The sequence below is a fragment of the Periplaneta americana genome, chromosome 3 (assembly GCF_040183065.1).
Source record: "Periplaneta americana isolate PAMFEO1 chromosome 3, P.americana_PAMFEO1_priV1, whole genome shotgun sequence".
Taxonomy (NCBI): domain Eukaryota; kingdom Metazoa; phylum Arthropoda; class Insecta; order Blattodea; family Blattidae; genus Periplaneta; species Periplaneta americana.
This window is the reverse complement of record NC_091119.1, coordinates 69,965,726-69,983,427: the sequence shown is the minus strand read 5'-3', so window position 1 is coordinate 69,983,427 and position 17,702 is coordinate 69,965,726. Positions and strand designations below refer to the sequence as shown.

Genomic DNA, 17,702 nt, shown 5'->3' with positions numbered 1-17,702 from the left:
AATCAACTAAATTCTTCATATAATGAGAAACTAAAAACAAAATAACTTCAACTGAAGAAGTCTAGGCTTGACGGACACCACATTGAACTAGTCTGCCAGGTAATTGTTACAATATTAACTCAGTAAAGAAGTTATAACTTTAATCAGTGATTATACAAGTGTTAAAGGAGTGTACCAAACAATGAAAAATAAAAATATTATATATGAAAGTGAAATCATTCAATCAAGTATAGTTGAGCATAGCATCTTTTAAGATTGTTTTTAACTATTTACAGGAAAAAACTCATGCAGCACCTATTCTGCAAGAATCTTATTCACCTGGACTGAGAGACCAAGAGCCTCGATTGAAGACTACTGCTGCAAAAGATAAAGGCATCAAATTGAAGCAATCTATAAGCTACAGTGCACCACATGGTGTGTTGGCAGATGAAAATGTTGGTAAAGATAAGAATTCCATTGCAGAAACACTTATTAGTGATTGGAAATCAATTCTGAATAAGAAGATCATGAGTGATCTAACAATCCACGTAGAGAAAGATATAGAGATACCAGCTCATAAACTGGTGCTGTATGTTCGTTGTAAAGCAATACTAAATGACGTTGTCTCTGAGATGCCTCTTGAAAACTGTAAAAGAGTTTCAGATATGTTGTTGTGGATTGATGTTTCGCACAAAGCAGCGCTAGCTTTTCTTCAGTTTTTATACTGTGGTCTTAGTAGTAAGATTCTTCATCTTGATGAAGAAGACTTTTTGCGTGTAAGGAGACTAGCTCAAAGGTACAGAGTTACAGAGCTTTTAGAGCATCTCAAAGTTGTAAGTAGTGTAAGAGGAAGACTTAGCAAGAAGAAAGACATGAGTCCTAAATCTTCGTCTCAGGAATGGACGCCTCATAAGAATGTCAGAAGACGAAAGAATACTTCTTCGCAGAAGTATTCTTCCACAGTCCCTTCCCCAGAACAAATGATCATGAAAGAAACAACTGTTTCCCGAAATTTGTCAGCAGAGTTTCTTGAAAATGGCTCATGTTCCACTCAGACTGTAAGTCCCAATAATTCACAATTCCAAAAATCTAAAGAATTAAAATTCTGTAGGAATGTGTCACCAGACTTATTTTTAGATAATATGGAACAAACTGATGAATGTCATGACTTGGAAAAATTATCACAAGAAAACAAAAGTAACATGGATTTACTTTTACATATGATAGAAAATCCTTCGCAGACGCAATCTGTCTCACAGACTAAGAATGCAGTTAAATTCTCAATCGCATCTACTTCCAAAAATTACAGTCATCCATCTCCAAGGGTGCAAAAGAGTAAAGAGTTGTCTTTTGAAGTTACTAATTGCAAAGAAAGTGACAGTTGCACGAATTCTTTGAATAATTTACACAAAAGTCAACATCTGCAGCTTGAAAGTAATTTAATTTGTGAGGAAAATTATGGTACTGAAGATACAGTCATGTCAAAAATATCTCCCACATGTACAGAAATATCAACTCCAGTAAAGAATAAATCAACACCAGAAAAATCTCCGTTTTCAGAAATATCAACTCCAGTAAAAATTAAATCAAAATCAACACCAGAAAAATCGCCAACATTTTCAGAAATACCAACTCCAGTAAAGAATAAATCAAAATCAACACCAGAAAAATCTCCAACATTTTCAGAAATATCAACTCCAGTAAAGAATAAATCAACACCAAAAAAATCTCCAAAATTTTCAGAAATTTCAACCCCAATGAAAAATAAATCTCTGACCTTTTCTGAAATATCAACGCCAGTAAAAGATGAATCGCTAGAAGATATTTTATGCGCCGATACTGAAAATGCTGAGACAATCACGTTTGATGTACATAATGAACCAGGAGAATTAATAAGAGAGACGAGTATTAATTCTGAATCATCGTTTAATAGGTTTGACTTTCTTGAAAGTTTAATATCAGACTCCACTAAAACAGAAAGTGGAAATCGTGATGAAGAAACAATGGACTTGAAAAGAAGACACTCTGGAAATGATTCTGCAAATGATGACTGTAATTTCAGTAACAAGAAAGTATGTAGGGAGAAGGTAGGAGATGAGATATTTCAGTTGTCTTCTGAGAAAATTTTGCCTATTGATGAACTTGATACATCCAGAATACTTGATGATGAAGTTGAAGTCTTGGATTTAACTCAAACAAGCAGTGAGTCAGATTTAACTCAGAATTCAATAAAGGCTAAAGAAGATGGATTAGAATGTTACAGTTCTAAAAATATTGCTGAAGAAGTGCCCGAAAGCATTACTAGAAGCAAAAGAAAAATTACTTCTGAAAATGGAAATACAGTGGAAATAAAACATTGCTCTTCGGAAGAACACACTGTGATCAGAGAGAAGAAGAAAGACGAAAAATCTGATAAAATATATAGAAATAATGATTGGGATGAATATGATGAAATGTGCAGTGCAGCTGAGCCACAAATATTTTCACAGTGCCTATCAGATCTAATTTCGACAAAAAAGTCTCTGACAGTCAGAAGTCCATCAAAAGTGGAAAATAATAGGCTCTTGGCTCCTGCTCAGAAATCTCCCCTTAAAAAACGAAGCTCAAGTCAGTCATTTTCATATAAAAGATCCAAAAATGATAAATTGAATAAAGTTTCAAATTGTAGGGAAAAGTCTTCCAATATCCAGAGAAGTTCTGCGCTGGAGCCTGGGTTAGAAGATTCCTTATTAGCATATCTAAATGAATCTATACTTTGGAGGGATGAAAATGCTCCTGCAATGAATTCATCTTTAGGAGAAGTAGCACAAACAAACTGTGACAATGACACGAATGTCAGAACACCAACACAGAATCAGAAGGGATGTAGATATTCAGAACAAGTCACCCCACCTGCAAACTACAGCGCAATGAAAACACCACAATTAAAGGTATGTAAAACGCCAATTATTAGCAGATAATTTTTGGGGGGAAGCTTATACTGTACTAACTTTAAAAGCAGGCGAGGAAATGAGGGATAGGTGGAGTGAGATCGAAAGTAATGTATAAATAAATCCATTCTGTAGTGGTTATCATGCCTGCCATTAGACCTAAGATTCGTGATTTCAAAGCTAGCTGAGGGTGATAAATTTCTAAGGGCAGTAGAAATACTTAGCACTTCTTCCTTTGGAAGGGAGATAAAGCTGAAAGACTCGTGTCATAGATTTACTACACGTCATTTAAAAGACCTATCCTAAAAGAGAGAACTACAGGAAATGTTTGCCTGTCATTTCTCATCCATGTCATACTACAGTATGTTATAGAGGCAGCACAGTGGATTTGTGTAATTGGCCCGAGTTCACTTTGCCATCTATTCACAATAATGAAGTTCCTATGAACAGATAGATAATAATTGCAGTAAGGTATGAAAGATGAGGGATTTCCGTTTTCTCTTATTGGAATGATTTATGCAAAGAAAAGAAAAAAAAGTCTGATTGGTTTCCTATGCAAAATGCTTGACAAGAAAGACATCAGCCTATTTTGTCTGATATGAGGGTTGGGGCATAAGTTATGGCAACTATTTTTTTTTTCAAAGGTAAGGGCATGTTATAACAACACAAGATAGGTCTGTGCTTGTCTGTAATAGAACAAAGAGTAATGTTAAATCAGTTGTCAGTGTAGCACTGTGCAGGATGGATGTAACTCGTGTTAAACAATGCTTGTATATCAAAATAGCCGTTTTCTGTGGGAGGAATGCCAGAGAATGTCACAGTTGGTTGGTAGAAGCTGTCGGAAATAATGCCCTTCCATACCAGACAGTCGCAATATGAGTTGCTACTTTGAGGGCCTTTAGAACGGGTATGTGTGCTGTAATGATTCTGGCACAGGAACCCTGTAATGTTATGGCAACAACCATAATAAACATGAGAAGCAAAATGTTGGCGTGTTGTTAAATGTCCATACATTTCGTCCATTCCTTGTCCTTTCATCTGTATATTTCACATTTTCCACTCACGCTCGAATTCTCACAAAAAAAAATAGTTGCCATGACTTATACCCCAACCCTCGTATTAGTTTAATTATTTAAATTTTAATCATGACATTTAGAAAAAGAAGATTGTATTTTTTTGCTTAGAAAACTTGTGTTTATCTCAGAAATATTCTTATCAGTAAATAAAAATAAATAAAGTGGAAACACTCAGAAGGTCTCCTGACGAAATACTAACTGCAATTGATGTGTAGTTTGGAATACTAATGTTGACACTCTTTTAAAAAGGTATTTTTTGTAGAAATGGCTGATCAGTCATCTCTGCCTATATCCTAGTTAGTTTCAATCTGTTATTCAATGTTTAAAATATTCTGTTTGCCATTAGCAAGCTTCCCTTGTGAGAAGTGGATACCTGTAAGGTAAAATTCATCATGTCCAGTGATAAGAAGACAGCTGAGACCAGCCTCATGGTCTAGTGGTCAGAGGTTCTGGATATAGTTCATGAGGCCCAGATTCAATTCCCGGTTAGAGCACAGGAATTTTTCCGTAAAGGGGATTATTCCTGTATTCGTCTGTGGTCTGGAATTTAGGTTAAGTTTAGATTTAAGACCTCTCCTGGCACATCATAATCATAATCATCCTATCATATCATCGAGGTAATGTAACCCCACCTTCCAAGCGCCCCAACCTCAGAAGTGGGTTACAACTAAGCCAATGCCAGGAGAGAAGACCAGAAATGTCGAAAAGACAACTTGGTGGCATTGGTTAAAAAAAAAAGACAGCTGATGATGACTGACAGAGTTGAATTTTAATATGGATAAGAAATTACTTGTAAATTTTGTCTAGGACGGGGTTCTTTATGTCTGAAAATCCATATTATGGGACATCTAACTCTACTTTCCTTGTGAATGATTTTTAACATCTATAGAAGTCCATTAAGGTTATTAAGAGAGAAGTTTTATATGATATTCTTATTGAATTTGGTATTCCCAAGAAACTAGTTCGATTAATTAAAATGTGTCTCAGTGAAACGTGCAGCAGAGTCTGTATAGGTCAATTTCTGTCAGATGCATTTCCAATTCACTGTGGGCTAAAGCAAGGAGATGCATTATCACCTTTACTTTTTAACTTTGCTCTAGAGTATGCCATTAGGAAAGTCCAGGATAACAGAGAGGGTTTGTAATTGAATGGGTTACATCAGCTGTTTGTCTATGCAGATGACGTGAATATGTTAGGAGAAAATCCACAAACAATTAGGGAAAACACGGGAATTTTACTTGAAGCAAATAAAGAGATAGGTTTGGAAGTAAATCCCGAAAAGACAAAGAATATGATTACGTCTCGTGACAAGAATATTGTATGAAATGGAAATATAAAAAATGGAAATTTATCCTTTGAAGAGGTGGAAAAATTCAAATACCTGGGAGCAACAGTAACAAATATAAATGATACTCGGGAGGAAATTAAACACAGAATAAATATGGGAAATGCCTGTTATTATTCGGTTGAGAAGCTTTTATCACCCAGTCTGCTGTCAAAAAATCTGAACGTTAGAATTTATAAAACAGTTATACGAGGGGGATCCAGGAAATAACGACCGTTCGCGCATACCCGCCACGCAACTGACTCCCTTTCCTTGTTTGAAGGTCAACTGGCTTCCTTAACATGTGTTCTCATAATGTTGTGAGTACTGGTTGCAATAAGTCGCCATTGTGCATTTTGTGTTACTTCAAAATGAACGACGTGATTGATAATCCCGCCGACTGTGAGGTGAGGAGTGTGATTCGATTTTTGAATGCCCGACATTTGAAACCTGCAGAAATTTACCGGCAATTGAAAGAAGTGTATGGTGATACTGTAATGATGAAAGAAATGTGAGAAAATGGTGCGAGTTTCATCGTGGACATTTGTTCGCCCATTGTTGAACATTTCGCACCATTTTCTCACATTTCTTTCATTCATTACAGTATCACCATACACTTCTTTCAATTGCCGGTAAATTTCTGCAGGTTTCAGATGTCGGGCATTCAAAAATCGAATCACACTCCTCACCTCACAGTCTGCGGGATTATCAATCACGTCGTTCATTTTGAAGTAACACAAAATGCACAATGGCGACTTGTTGCAACCAGTACTCACAACATTATGAGAACACATGTTAAGGAAGCCAGTTGACCTTCAAACAAGGAAGGGGAGTCAGCTGCGCGGCGGGTATGTGCGAACGGTCGTTATTTCCTGGATCCCCCTCGTATTACCAGTTGTTCTTTATGGTTGTGAAACTTGGACTCTCACTTTGAGAGAGGAACATAGGTTAAGGGTGTTTGAGAATAAGGTGCTTAGGAAAATATTTGGGGCTAAAAGGGATGAAGTTACAGGAGAATGGAGAAAGTTACACAATGCAGAACTGCACGCATTGTACTCTTCACCTGACATAATTAGGAACATTAAATCCAGACGTTTGAGATGGGCAGGACATGTAGCACGTATGGGCGAATCCAGAAATGCATATAGAGTGTTAGTTGGGAGGCCTGAGGGCAGAAGACCTTTGGGGAGGCCGAGGCGTAGATGGGAAGATAATATTAAAATGGATTTGAGGGAGGTGGGATATGATGATAGAGACTGGATTGATCTTGCTCACGATAGGGACCTATGGCGGGCTTATATGAGGGTGGCAATGAACCTTCGGGTTCCTTAAAAGCCAGTAAGTAAGTATAGAAGTCCATTGCCCTCAGATTTTAACCTACGAACCTCAGATATAATGGCAGCTTACAAGGCAGCTTACAGTATTCCAGACACCAATTATGTTGAATTTTCGTGAGGTCCGTTTACACAAATGGAAAAACAATACCTATCTGAAAATCTTGTCGAATATGCCCTAATTTTCGAGTTATTAGCTTTTGAATTTCCTTACAGTCCTTACAAGTTAGGAGTGGTTTTGTAGCATAGTGGAGAGAATGCTGGACTGATGTTCGAATCTTCCTCTCACCATAATGTTTTTTTTTATATTTTTTAAATATCTTTATTTTTTTTATTCTTATATTCGTTTCACTGTAGGAATCCTTACAATATCAAATAAGTGCAAGTTGTGCAGAAAACCTTTTTTGAACATATGAAATGAAAGTAATATATTATAAAGAGTTAAGAAATACCTCTGATTGGATCATATTTCCATATCATCCATAATATCTTGTTTTATCATTCCTTTTGTCACCACTGGTTTCTAATTGAAGAGCTCCCCGGAAAAAGAATATAACATCAAATTATTGTGATTTAGGCAGAAAATGTAATTTTAAAGCATTAATTTCTATCAAATTATTGCATTCAATAACTGAATAAACTTGTATGTTTCATTAGTCAAATGATTGTGCTAATAAATATAATGAAATAGACCTCTGAAATTATTTTCCTTCTCCTGAAAATTTTTAGTTTTGTTGGTTACATCCTTATTCCAGGAAGGTCTTCAATTGCTCACCACTCATTGAAGCTCTGTCTTCAGCGTGTCCTTGACTTGCTGCCATCATGCTTCTTAACTGTTGATTTACTTATCACAGAACTAGCAGTTCTCAGCATCTCTCTCTCTCCCTTATTTATACAGAACCTGTTAGAATGGATTGTTCGAAAAAATTCTGGAACTCTTCTTTTCTGGAGTAGTCTTGTATTGAAAGAAAAAATGGCAGTAAAAAAAATTAAAAGTTTAATAAAAACGGACTGTCATATTGGTAACAGGTATGCTTGCACCATCAATCTTATGATTAGTAGTTCGGCTCCTTATCCACTACATTACTGGACCGACATAGCTACACATCTTACTTTACATCTTATAAGAGCTACAAGGAGATTCAAAATGAACGCCTGCTAGACAGAATTTTCGGATGGATATTGTTTTACCTTCTATGTAGGTTGACCTCATGAAAGTTCAACAAAATCAGTATCTAAACCTCTGGACTTCGCTTGTTAGTAACAATACACCCACTAAGAGTAACCTTGTCATATTAGTAGTAATACATAGAAACTTCTCACAAGATGCATTTATCGGACATCAGACATGTTAACATACATAAGAGTATAAATTATCAAGAATGTTCTCCTCTTTCTTTCTTTTTACAGAAAGAGCTTAGGAAATTTGGTTTGAAGCCATCACTGACAAAGAAACAAGCAAAGAAAATGCTGAGATATATATATGATCAGCTGCATCCATACATTACAGCTAGTGAATCAGATGACGCAGTAGAGGACTCAGAGGAAGGATCCTCTGTCTTCAAAAAACCAGAATCTGGTATCCACATTCCGAAGAGTCCAACCAAAAGGCTTTCAGCCAGTCCAGCAAAGAAAAATACTAGAGACACTTGTACTTTGTCAGACAAAGGAAAGCAGACAGACTTTAAAAGTGATGCAGAATCAGAATCTGATGAGTTGTCGTCACAGGAAAGGTAAGCATACACACATTACAGACAAATGTAATTTAAAATGTGACACATAGAACATTCAAGCAGAGCATTTAGAATAGAAAGTGTGGTAACTCGGCAAGAGTCTAATGGGACTTTTAAACCCCCTAGTGTCGCCATGGCAACTGAGCGAAACATTGACGTGGCAATAGTTTTAAGACTTCAGTTTTCCTCTTAATACTGTGGACAGAGCAGGTAGAACTCGCTCTGGTATGGAATTAAGGAGATATTTCTTATGGTGTTCGGGTGATTTTTATTGTGCCGTTTATGTGAGCGAGTAGTAATATGCCTAATTTTTTGTTCTTGGTGTAAATCCAGTTATATAATCTGTAAGGAAGTAAGACGTTTCTTTTTTCCACCCAAAGGCTAGGCTATTTTTCAGAAGTGGTGTAGAGCAATTCTACAGAGACAGAAAATTGTATGCTCGTTCTTATATCTGTAACATCCATTTTTTTACGGTTTTGATAGTAAGAGCCGATAAATTTATTATTGACGGTAAAGAGGAGGTAGGACTTCCACGGAAGAACTGGTAACCAAAACTGGATGCCATGCCACATATTTTCCCGAACTTGCCTTGATACCTTAAAAAATTAAAAGAAGAGAAAATCTCCACTCAATCCTTTCTCATAACAATGCACCCTTACCAAATACCATCTGACTATGACCAATTCCATTGACGCTATATAACCCAATAGTTGATACAGCATCGTTAAATAACCAAGTAAAAAAAAAGAATTGGACATGACACCCGAAAATCAGAACAACACCTTAGCTGATCTTGCGCTTGTGTGCATGTATGTGCCATTACACCACACCTGGATGTCCAAAATTGTCTAGTTACTTTGACTGTCATCTCTTCCAGTGAATGAACGCCAGACCAGCATTTCAGATGTTTAGTGCGAGTTTTCAAAATCAATACATTTTTAGAGCCATGAACTGTGATGGGTTCGAGGGAAGTGAAAATACAAAAAATTCACAAGGTGAATGAAAGGCCTTGCAGATACAATGAACTCAAAGACTCCCTCCTGTGCCCTGTACAAAGGATTCTAGCATTACACGATTTTAGAAAATATATTACACGTAATTGGCAATACAAAGAGCACATTTGCCTAAGAAAGAACACTTGAATTATTTAGAGTGCCAATTCAGAGCACTCACAAAATATATTCATTCTTGTGGGATAGCAGATTTAAATATATTCTGACAGAAAAAAATTTAACCAGGATACTCTAGAGCGACATTTCGGAATTAGAAAATGATTATCTTGTGACGATCACCATAGACTTTCTACATCTGAATATTTTTCTGTCTCTGGGCCAGTTAAAAAATGTGCTGTATGCAAATGCTAATTGTGAATCCCTAATTGAACCCAAGCACCTAGCTTCTACTTCATTAAATATACATGTTTAATTATTGATTATTTTATTTTTAATAATAGCACTTCAGTCGTAATTAACGAAAAGGTTATTTCAGTAACAAAAATACAGTATAATGCTGCTTTGTATGTAGGTTACAGCTTAATCTGATTTACAATTTTATTACATTTGTTTATTACGTTTTCACATCATAAGAGATTTCTGATCAACCATATGAGAAAGTAATAGGTCTCATGGAAAAGTCGTTAATTTAATATTCTCCAATAAGTAGCATACAGCTACTTAATACAGTGCTACTAAATTGTTTTAATTTTATAGAACACAAAATAACCTAGATATTTCAAAAGATCGGAACTTGCATTATCATAGATATAATATTGAAGCTTAATTTGTAAGTCTGAGTTGCAGTAATATTTTTTGTTCCCCCTGAATTACGTATAAACCAGATACAACTGCAACTAATGAGTAAATAGTAGATAAAAACTATTGGTGAAAATGAAGTGTCTCCTTTATTATATTACATTCTTTCTTGTGTATAAAAAACATAATTTCATAGCAATGCTTATTTTATTATCCCATAAAATGTTCATTTTTGCGAAGCTGTATTTCTTTTTTGCGTATTTCTGGTTGAAACCTGCATAATGTTCCAATTTTCAGTTAATTATTATATTCACTATTCAGAGATGTATTATATAGCTCACAATTAAACATTTCCTCAATAAAACGCTTGATCACTACAAAATTTTCTCATTCATACCTACAAGAAATAGAATCAAATGCTAAAGACAAAAAATGGATTACACTACTTTCCAACCCAGATATAATCCCCCAGAGACCAAGGAAAACAGCAGTTGCAGCTTTCAGACTATTGACAAATCATGACTGTCTAACAAGTATCTCAGCTTCACCCATATGTGTCCTGTGTAACGATCCAGCAGAAATGAATGAAGACCTGTGAAGCATTAAGATCAGAAGAAACTACAGTTCAAAAGTATTGGAAAGCACGACTGCTAATGGCTTCATTACCAAATGCAAGACACTAGACAACAACAACATTTTTTAAATAAGTAAAATATTGTGATAAAGTACTCTACATTACATTTTTATCTAATGGTTATTTTTAAAACCTTTTGCATTCGTTCGAATAGCGATTCTGAAACTGCAGTCGAAGAACACAGCTAGTGCCACTTGGCGACAAACCATTGAACTAGAGGAAGTTGCGTCACTTTCTCTTCTACCCACTCTGATTCAAGGTTATAAATATAATTTCGTAGATCTTTTACATCAGTAATGACCAACTACTTCGGGCTAATGAGCCACAGCATACAATTTTCGAAGTGGTGAGCCCAGTTTCAAAGCACATACTGTACATTTACTAACCACCCACCATCCCCTCCCCTTCCCTCACAGTTCACAAATTTGCACAATCCATAACTATTTCGTTGATGAAACTGATGTCAAATAAATGTTGGAGCACATAATGATAATATTTTGTTATTAATTATGTTAATGAACCTACAGTAAAGCCTTTAGCTTCTACAAGTCGCTAGAGCAGTATCAGTCGCACTTCGATGGCAAATTGGAGGCCATAAACCTTGTCTTAAAGCAATTGCTTGGAAGACTGACTTGCCACAGTCATGTTGTCATTCTCTGTGACTCTCAATCTGCCATTTTAGCAGTGGCATCTCTCCGTCATCGTGTAACATCAAGAGTTGTCGAGATCAGAAAATCCCTTGCCTCACTCAAAGTATTAGAAGTCGTCATTGTCCTCCAGTGGATACCTTCGCATGTTGGTATTTCAGGGAATGAGATTGCGGACTCCCTAGCAAAAAAAGGAACTGAAATATTGTTACGGACGACCTCCCAACTTTTGTATCACAACTTGAAACGATTAGTTAACCACTCATTTAAGAATGAGTTTCTCTCAGATCTTCAAATAAAGAGTGATGGCAAGAAATGAGCTGGTCTTGTTGACAAGTCGAGATACTTCCTGATCATGCCTGTAAAGAGACTGTAGCTGCCATAAGGATTGCCACAGGACATGAATGCCCGGTGGAAATTTATATAAACTGGGTATTTTACCATCATCTCAGTGTGTCATTTGTAATGAGGAAAATTCTATTATGAATTGGAAACATTTAAATGTTTGTAAAAAATTTGTAAATTTTAAATCCCCTATGGGGACTTTGTACTGGTGTGCCAGGAACTAAATGATGTTGAATCTATCTGGTTGAGCATTACATACATACATAATGTTAATGATGATAACAATAAAACGTATTTGATAATAATTTTAATAAACTCCTCACTTAACATTACAAAGTGTGTGCATGTTCAATGCCTAGACATTTGGCAATGATGCCATTAATCTTCTTGCACTCCAATACTTTTGCACCAAGTTATATTCTTTCTCTACAGCTGCATATCTTTTAAGATGTTCCATATTCATTTCTTCATTGTGTTGCATAGGTGCATCGAGCACTGCTATTCTGTATCAACTAATGCATGTGGTCGTTTGTGATATATTATTGGTGGTTCGTTCATGCGTAACATTTTTGGGCGTGGTAACGCACAGCACAGTATAAGCAGGTCAGTATTGAAAATGGACGTGCATTTAAAAATAATATAGACCTAATAAATATAATTATGGTAGAAGTAAAAAAATTGTAAATTATAAATACAAATATGAAGTTATAAATTATTCATTAATCATTATTATGATTGAGTTCTCCTATGGCGGATAATGACAATGACTCTTTTGATAAATGGTCTCTACACGACTGGTTTGATGTGATGAATGACGAAGTCAAGTATGCACAATTACTTACAACTTACAAATGGCTTTTAAGGAACCCGGAGGTTCATTGCCGCCCTCACATAAGCCCGCCATCGGTCCCTATCCTGTGCGAGATTAATCCAGTCTCTATCATCATAACTCACCTCTCTCAAATCCATTTTAATATTATCCTCCCATCTATGTCTCAGCCTCCCCAAAGATCTTTTTCCCTCCGGCCTCCCAACTAACACACTATATACATTTCTGGATTTGCCTATACATGCTACATGCCCTGCCCATTTCAAATGTCTGGATTTAATGTTCCTAATTATTTCAGGTGAAGAATAGTAAAATAGTCACCATTAGTAAAAAAAATGTTTCACTATTTAATTATTGTCAACATATTAGCCTATTTTATTAATAGCATACTGTATATTATATTTTGAATATGATGATAGCAGGTTAAGATAATTAGGCTAAATCAAAATCATAGAACTTACATGAATAACTTAGTTGCTATCAGACAACACGCCAGTTCCTTCCGAATCAGATGGCAACACATAGCACAATTAATTTTGTAGATTGTACTGATAAATATTTACTCTCACATAATTCACAACACCAAACGCAATAATTATTCACTCCTCTCCCATAATAATATCACAGTTTATTGTTACATGAATATTGCTCTCCGATAAGTAGATCTATCACAGTTCACAAATTCATAACACAACAGTTCAATTTACTATTCAATTATTAAACGCCAATACATTTCTATTCATTGCACCTAGACATTGAAGTTTCGATTGTGTAACATTGACACATTCAACAACTGCTAGTAAACAAAATGGCGTGCACTATCGAACTGAGAGCGTTATATGTAAAATGTTTTCATCAATGTGGAAGTCTTGTGATACAACGTGAGTTTAGAGTGAAATTTCAATGCATAAAAGTTTCATGACAATCGACAATTGAAAGATCAGTGAAGAAATTGGAAGAAACTGATTCCGTCTTGGATAACAAAAAAACAATTTTGTTGCCAAGCTGAAGTTCATTAGAACATCTCAAAACATTGCACGCATACTGCAAGCACCTACTGGTAGTCCTGAAAAATCTTTCAAGTGTCTGTAGCAACTGTTTGATTAAAACAATCATTCACTTTAAAAATATTCCGAAAAGACTTAAAAAGTGTTCTATATAAAGTTATATTGAGGCAAGCACTAACTGGAAATGAAAAAAACAAAGAAGTGTTCTCTCTTGTGAATCATTTAGTCAATTTATTTTATGGAGGAGAATACTGCATCAAAAGACACATTTGATTTTGTGATAAGGCTAATGTTCACCTAAATAGCTACTTTAATAAACAAAATATGTTACTGTTGTTTTCTAATGCCAGGCGTTTGACAATAAAGTCATTTGACCTCTTACACTCCAATATTTTTCAAAGATATTATCATGGTCAATATTTTTCAAAGATATTATCATGGTCAGTCACTGAAGCACAGATTTTGAGGTGTTCCGAATCCATTTCTTGGTTTGAGTTGCACAATGGGCAGTTAGGGGACTGATATATTCCAATTCTATGCAGGTGTTTGGCCAAACAGTCATGTTGCCAATCTAAATGCAGCTACAGACGATTTTCGTGGTAAATCGGGAATTAACTGTGGATTTTGATGCAGAGAGTTCCATTTTTTCCCTTGAGATTGTTATCAAATTTTGTTTGTTGAAGTCTAAGTATGTAGATTTAATAAATCTTTTTACAGAGTAATACGTAGATTTAGTAACAGGTCTGTAAGTAGCAGTGCTGCCCTTCTTTGCTAAAGCATCTGCATTCTCATTTTCCAGGATTCCACAATGGAGTGGTATCTATTGGAATCCAGTTCTTTTATGGAGTGCTATTAATTGAGAGAGCATTTTAGTTATTTGTGCTGTTTGAGATGAAGGTGTGTGTCTAGGGACTATTGATAGAATAGCTGCTTTGGAGTTTGACAATATAACTGCATTTTTAAATTTATTGATGTTGTTTTCTAATGCCAGGCGTTTGACCTCTTGCACTCCAATATTATCATGACCAGCCAATGAAGCACAGATTTTGAGGTGTTCCGAATCCATTTCTTGAAATTTATTGATGTGGAATTGAAGATTCCTGATACTTTCACTTATTGCAATGATTTCTCCATCAAAACTTGTTCCATATCCAAGAGATCTGTAAAGTGAGAAGATGGATACCTAGTCATTGCGGCATTACTGGAAATGAGATTGTAGATAATATTGCTAAACAGGCAACATCTTTGGGGCCCAAACCTATGCAAACAACTTCTTTAACCTGCACATATTCTGCAGTTAATTCTCATTTAACCCATTAGTGCATAGTGTCCGAAAAATCGATACAAAAGAATTTTGTTGTACAGCTTACAGTGCTCGAGCTAATTTGTTTAAAATATGCTATATTACTTCCTCAATGTAGTAGCTATATTGATTTTAGCAGTTTCTGCTTTTCAGCTTGAATTTTCAGTGTTAGAGAACACATATTGTTAAGATAGCAACCAAGCAGTACGATGTTGTGCGCAAGGGGTAATTAAATTTATAAATTAATATATCTTATAACATTGTCATTTTTTGATACTAGGTTTATACTGTTGTTAATACTTCCATTATTGAACCAGCACATAAAAATCTCCATTCTGTTAAAAGGTTTGTTGTTAACGAAGTGTAAATGTCAGCGTCCGAAAAAACGGACACTATGCTCTGGATACAGTTACAATGGAAGTTGTAATATGAATGCTGTTATGATATTTTCGTTACCCATTTTTCAGCCTAAATGTGAACGAGATATTGAAATAATTGAAAATAAAGACAAAATTGCATAAGAGGAGCTCATATTTTATTATGTTATCTCACCAGACGATGGGTTGGACACATACAGACAGCCACAAATCTGATGAACACGAAGCCAATGTCAATCAGCTTGGCAGAAAAATGCTTATTAGTGCTTGTGAATTACTGACTGCTTGTAAGGACAGTGATGGTGTTTTTTCAATATGAGGCACGTCCAGAAAGTAAGTTTCCCTGGGGTCGTTTAGGGAAAGAAACAATTTCTTTCACGGAAAGATTTATTGGAACAGATAAAGCAACTTTTGAGCCATTTTTCCGTGGGATCAACTTTTATACGCCTGTGTCATAGAAGTTTGTCGTCTGAGATCGGAACCAATGTGTGACAGCCGCCTGCACCTCTCTCCTCCCTGACACTTTGGAAATGCTGACCAGACAGGAGTTTGTTGAGGTGTAAGAAAGATGGTAATCGCTCAACCTCTTACGGCTCTGTGCATAACAGCTCTTCTGCCTGGAGGTGTGTCAACATCCACCCTACAGCCCAGATCTCGTTCCCTAATCAATACGGTTGGAATTCCCGAGCATGGAAGATATAAAGTGCCTTTTTGATAACTACTTTACATCTGTGAAATTCTTTATGCATCTCGATGAAAAAAGGGATTTGCGCTACGGGATCGGAACCATTGTGTGACAACCACCTGCACCTCTCTCCTCTCTGATGCTGTGAAAATACTGATCGGATAGGAATTTGTTGAGGTATAAGAAAGATGGTAATCGCTCAACCTTTTACGGCTCAGTGCATAACAGCTCTTCTGCTGGGAGGTATTTCAACATCCACCCTACAGCCCAGATCTCGCTTCCTAATCAATGCTGCAGTTGGAATTCCCGATCATGGAGCATATAAAGTGCCTTCTTGATAACTACTTTACATCTGTGAAATTGTTTATGCAGTTCGCTGAAAAAAGGGATTTGCACTACGGGAACTTGACAGGAAAACAGAACTGAAAACTGTCCTCTCAGAATTCAAGACAAAAAGTGGCAGATTCACATAACTTCAGAACCTGTAATAACGTCCTTATTGTTCGAAAGAATGGTAACAGCGTTGTTACAGCAGCCACCAACTTTGAAAACATGTCTATATCCACTAAATCTAGATGGTGAAGTGAAAAATAATGTAAAGTTTCCATTTTTCAGCCTATACTATTTTCTTCGAACAACAAAGGAATGGTAGGAGTACATTAGATCGATTAGTATGTGACTTCATACAGATCCAGAATGGTCAGAAGAAATTATGATAGCCAATATTCGCATACATCTCGGACGACAGTGTAGTAAATGCGTGGTTACCCTACAGGAAACAAAATACTGGAAAAAACTTCAACAATTTCGACGTTTTTTTTTTTTTTTAAATAGCACTGCTAAAAGCATACGGACAACCAACATGTCAAGGAAAAAGTGCACCTACGAATATTAAGGATGTGTGGTTATATGGACTGAACCACTGGTTCAAAGAGAAGATGTAGCTAAGTGCAAGGACAAACCCAAATTTATATGTTGCAAATGTAAGATATCTCTTCACCGTAAATGTTTCACAGAATACCACAACCAGTAATAAATATATGACAATTGTTACCTAAAGTAAATTAAATACGTGGCAAGAAGTGATTTTGAGTGATTAAAGGGATCTTATTGTATAAAATACCTAAAACAAGAAACAGCAATGTAACTGATCAGTGTGCATAGCGTCCGATTTTTCGGATGGCCTGTATTTCTCAAACAAGAAAAAAGTAAAAAGTTTTATTGCTTAATATGTGTTCAACTGATGCTAAACAGCAAATTTTTACGAAAAAAATTCTTTGAAATACATAATCCAACTTTATGCACTAATGGGTTCACAAATTTATGGGTCGAATTATGGCTTTATTCTGATAAAGGCCAAGCACTTCAAAACATTCAAAAGAAACCTAATGATTTACAAATGTTCCGCAACATTCCCAGACACATACAAACTTTCTTAGCAAGAGCCAGGACAGGCCATATTATCACTCAGAAGTATCTTCACCGTTTTAATCTTGTTGACTCTAGTAGTTGTTCGATGAAAGAGTAATGGAACGGAGAAAAATTCTCTCCGGCACCGGGATTTGAACCAGGGTTTTCAGCTGTACATGCTGATGGTTTATCCACTAAGCCACACCGGATACCACCCCGGCGTCGGACAGAATCGTCTCAGATTAAACTCCAACTCTTGGGTTCCCTCTAGTGGCTGCCCTCTGTACTACGTCATAGATGTCTATGAACGTAGGACCGAAGTCCACACATGTGCTGAG

The 17,702-nt window shown here is 36.0% G+C and overlaps 1 protein-coding gene across 7 annotated transcripts in view; it reads left to right on the top strand.

The window, feature by feature from the left end:
- LOC138696147 (structure-specific endonuclease subunit SLX4-like) overlaps positions 1 to 17,702 on the top strand; it is an 88,209-nt gene that overhangs the window by 55,645 nt on the left and 14,862 nt on the right. For 4 of the 7 annotated variants that reach the window (XM_069820713.1, XM_069820710.1, XM_069820712.1 and 1 more), the window contains exons 7-8: positions 276 to 2,909; positions 8,054 to 8,376. In XM_069820713.1, the coding sequence (XP_069676814.1) occupies positions 276 to 2,909; positions 8,054 to 8,376 (2,957 nt within the window). Of the gene's footprint in view, positions 1 to 275; positions 2,910 to 8,053; positions 8,377 to 14,388; positions 14,487 to 17,702 lie in introns of all 7 variants that reach the window. The other 3 variants (XM_069820716.1, XM_069820715.1, XM_069820714.1) reach the window with 2 other exon arrangements.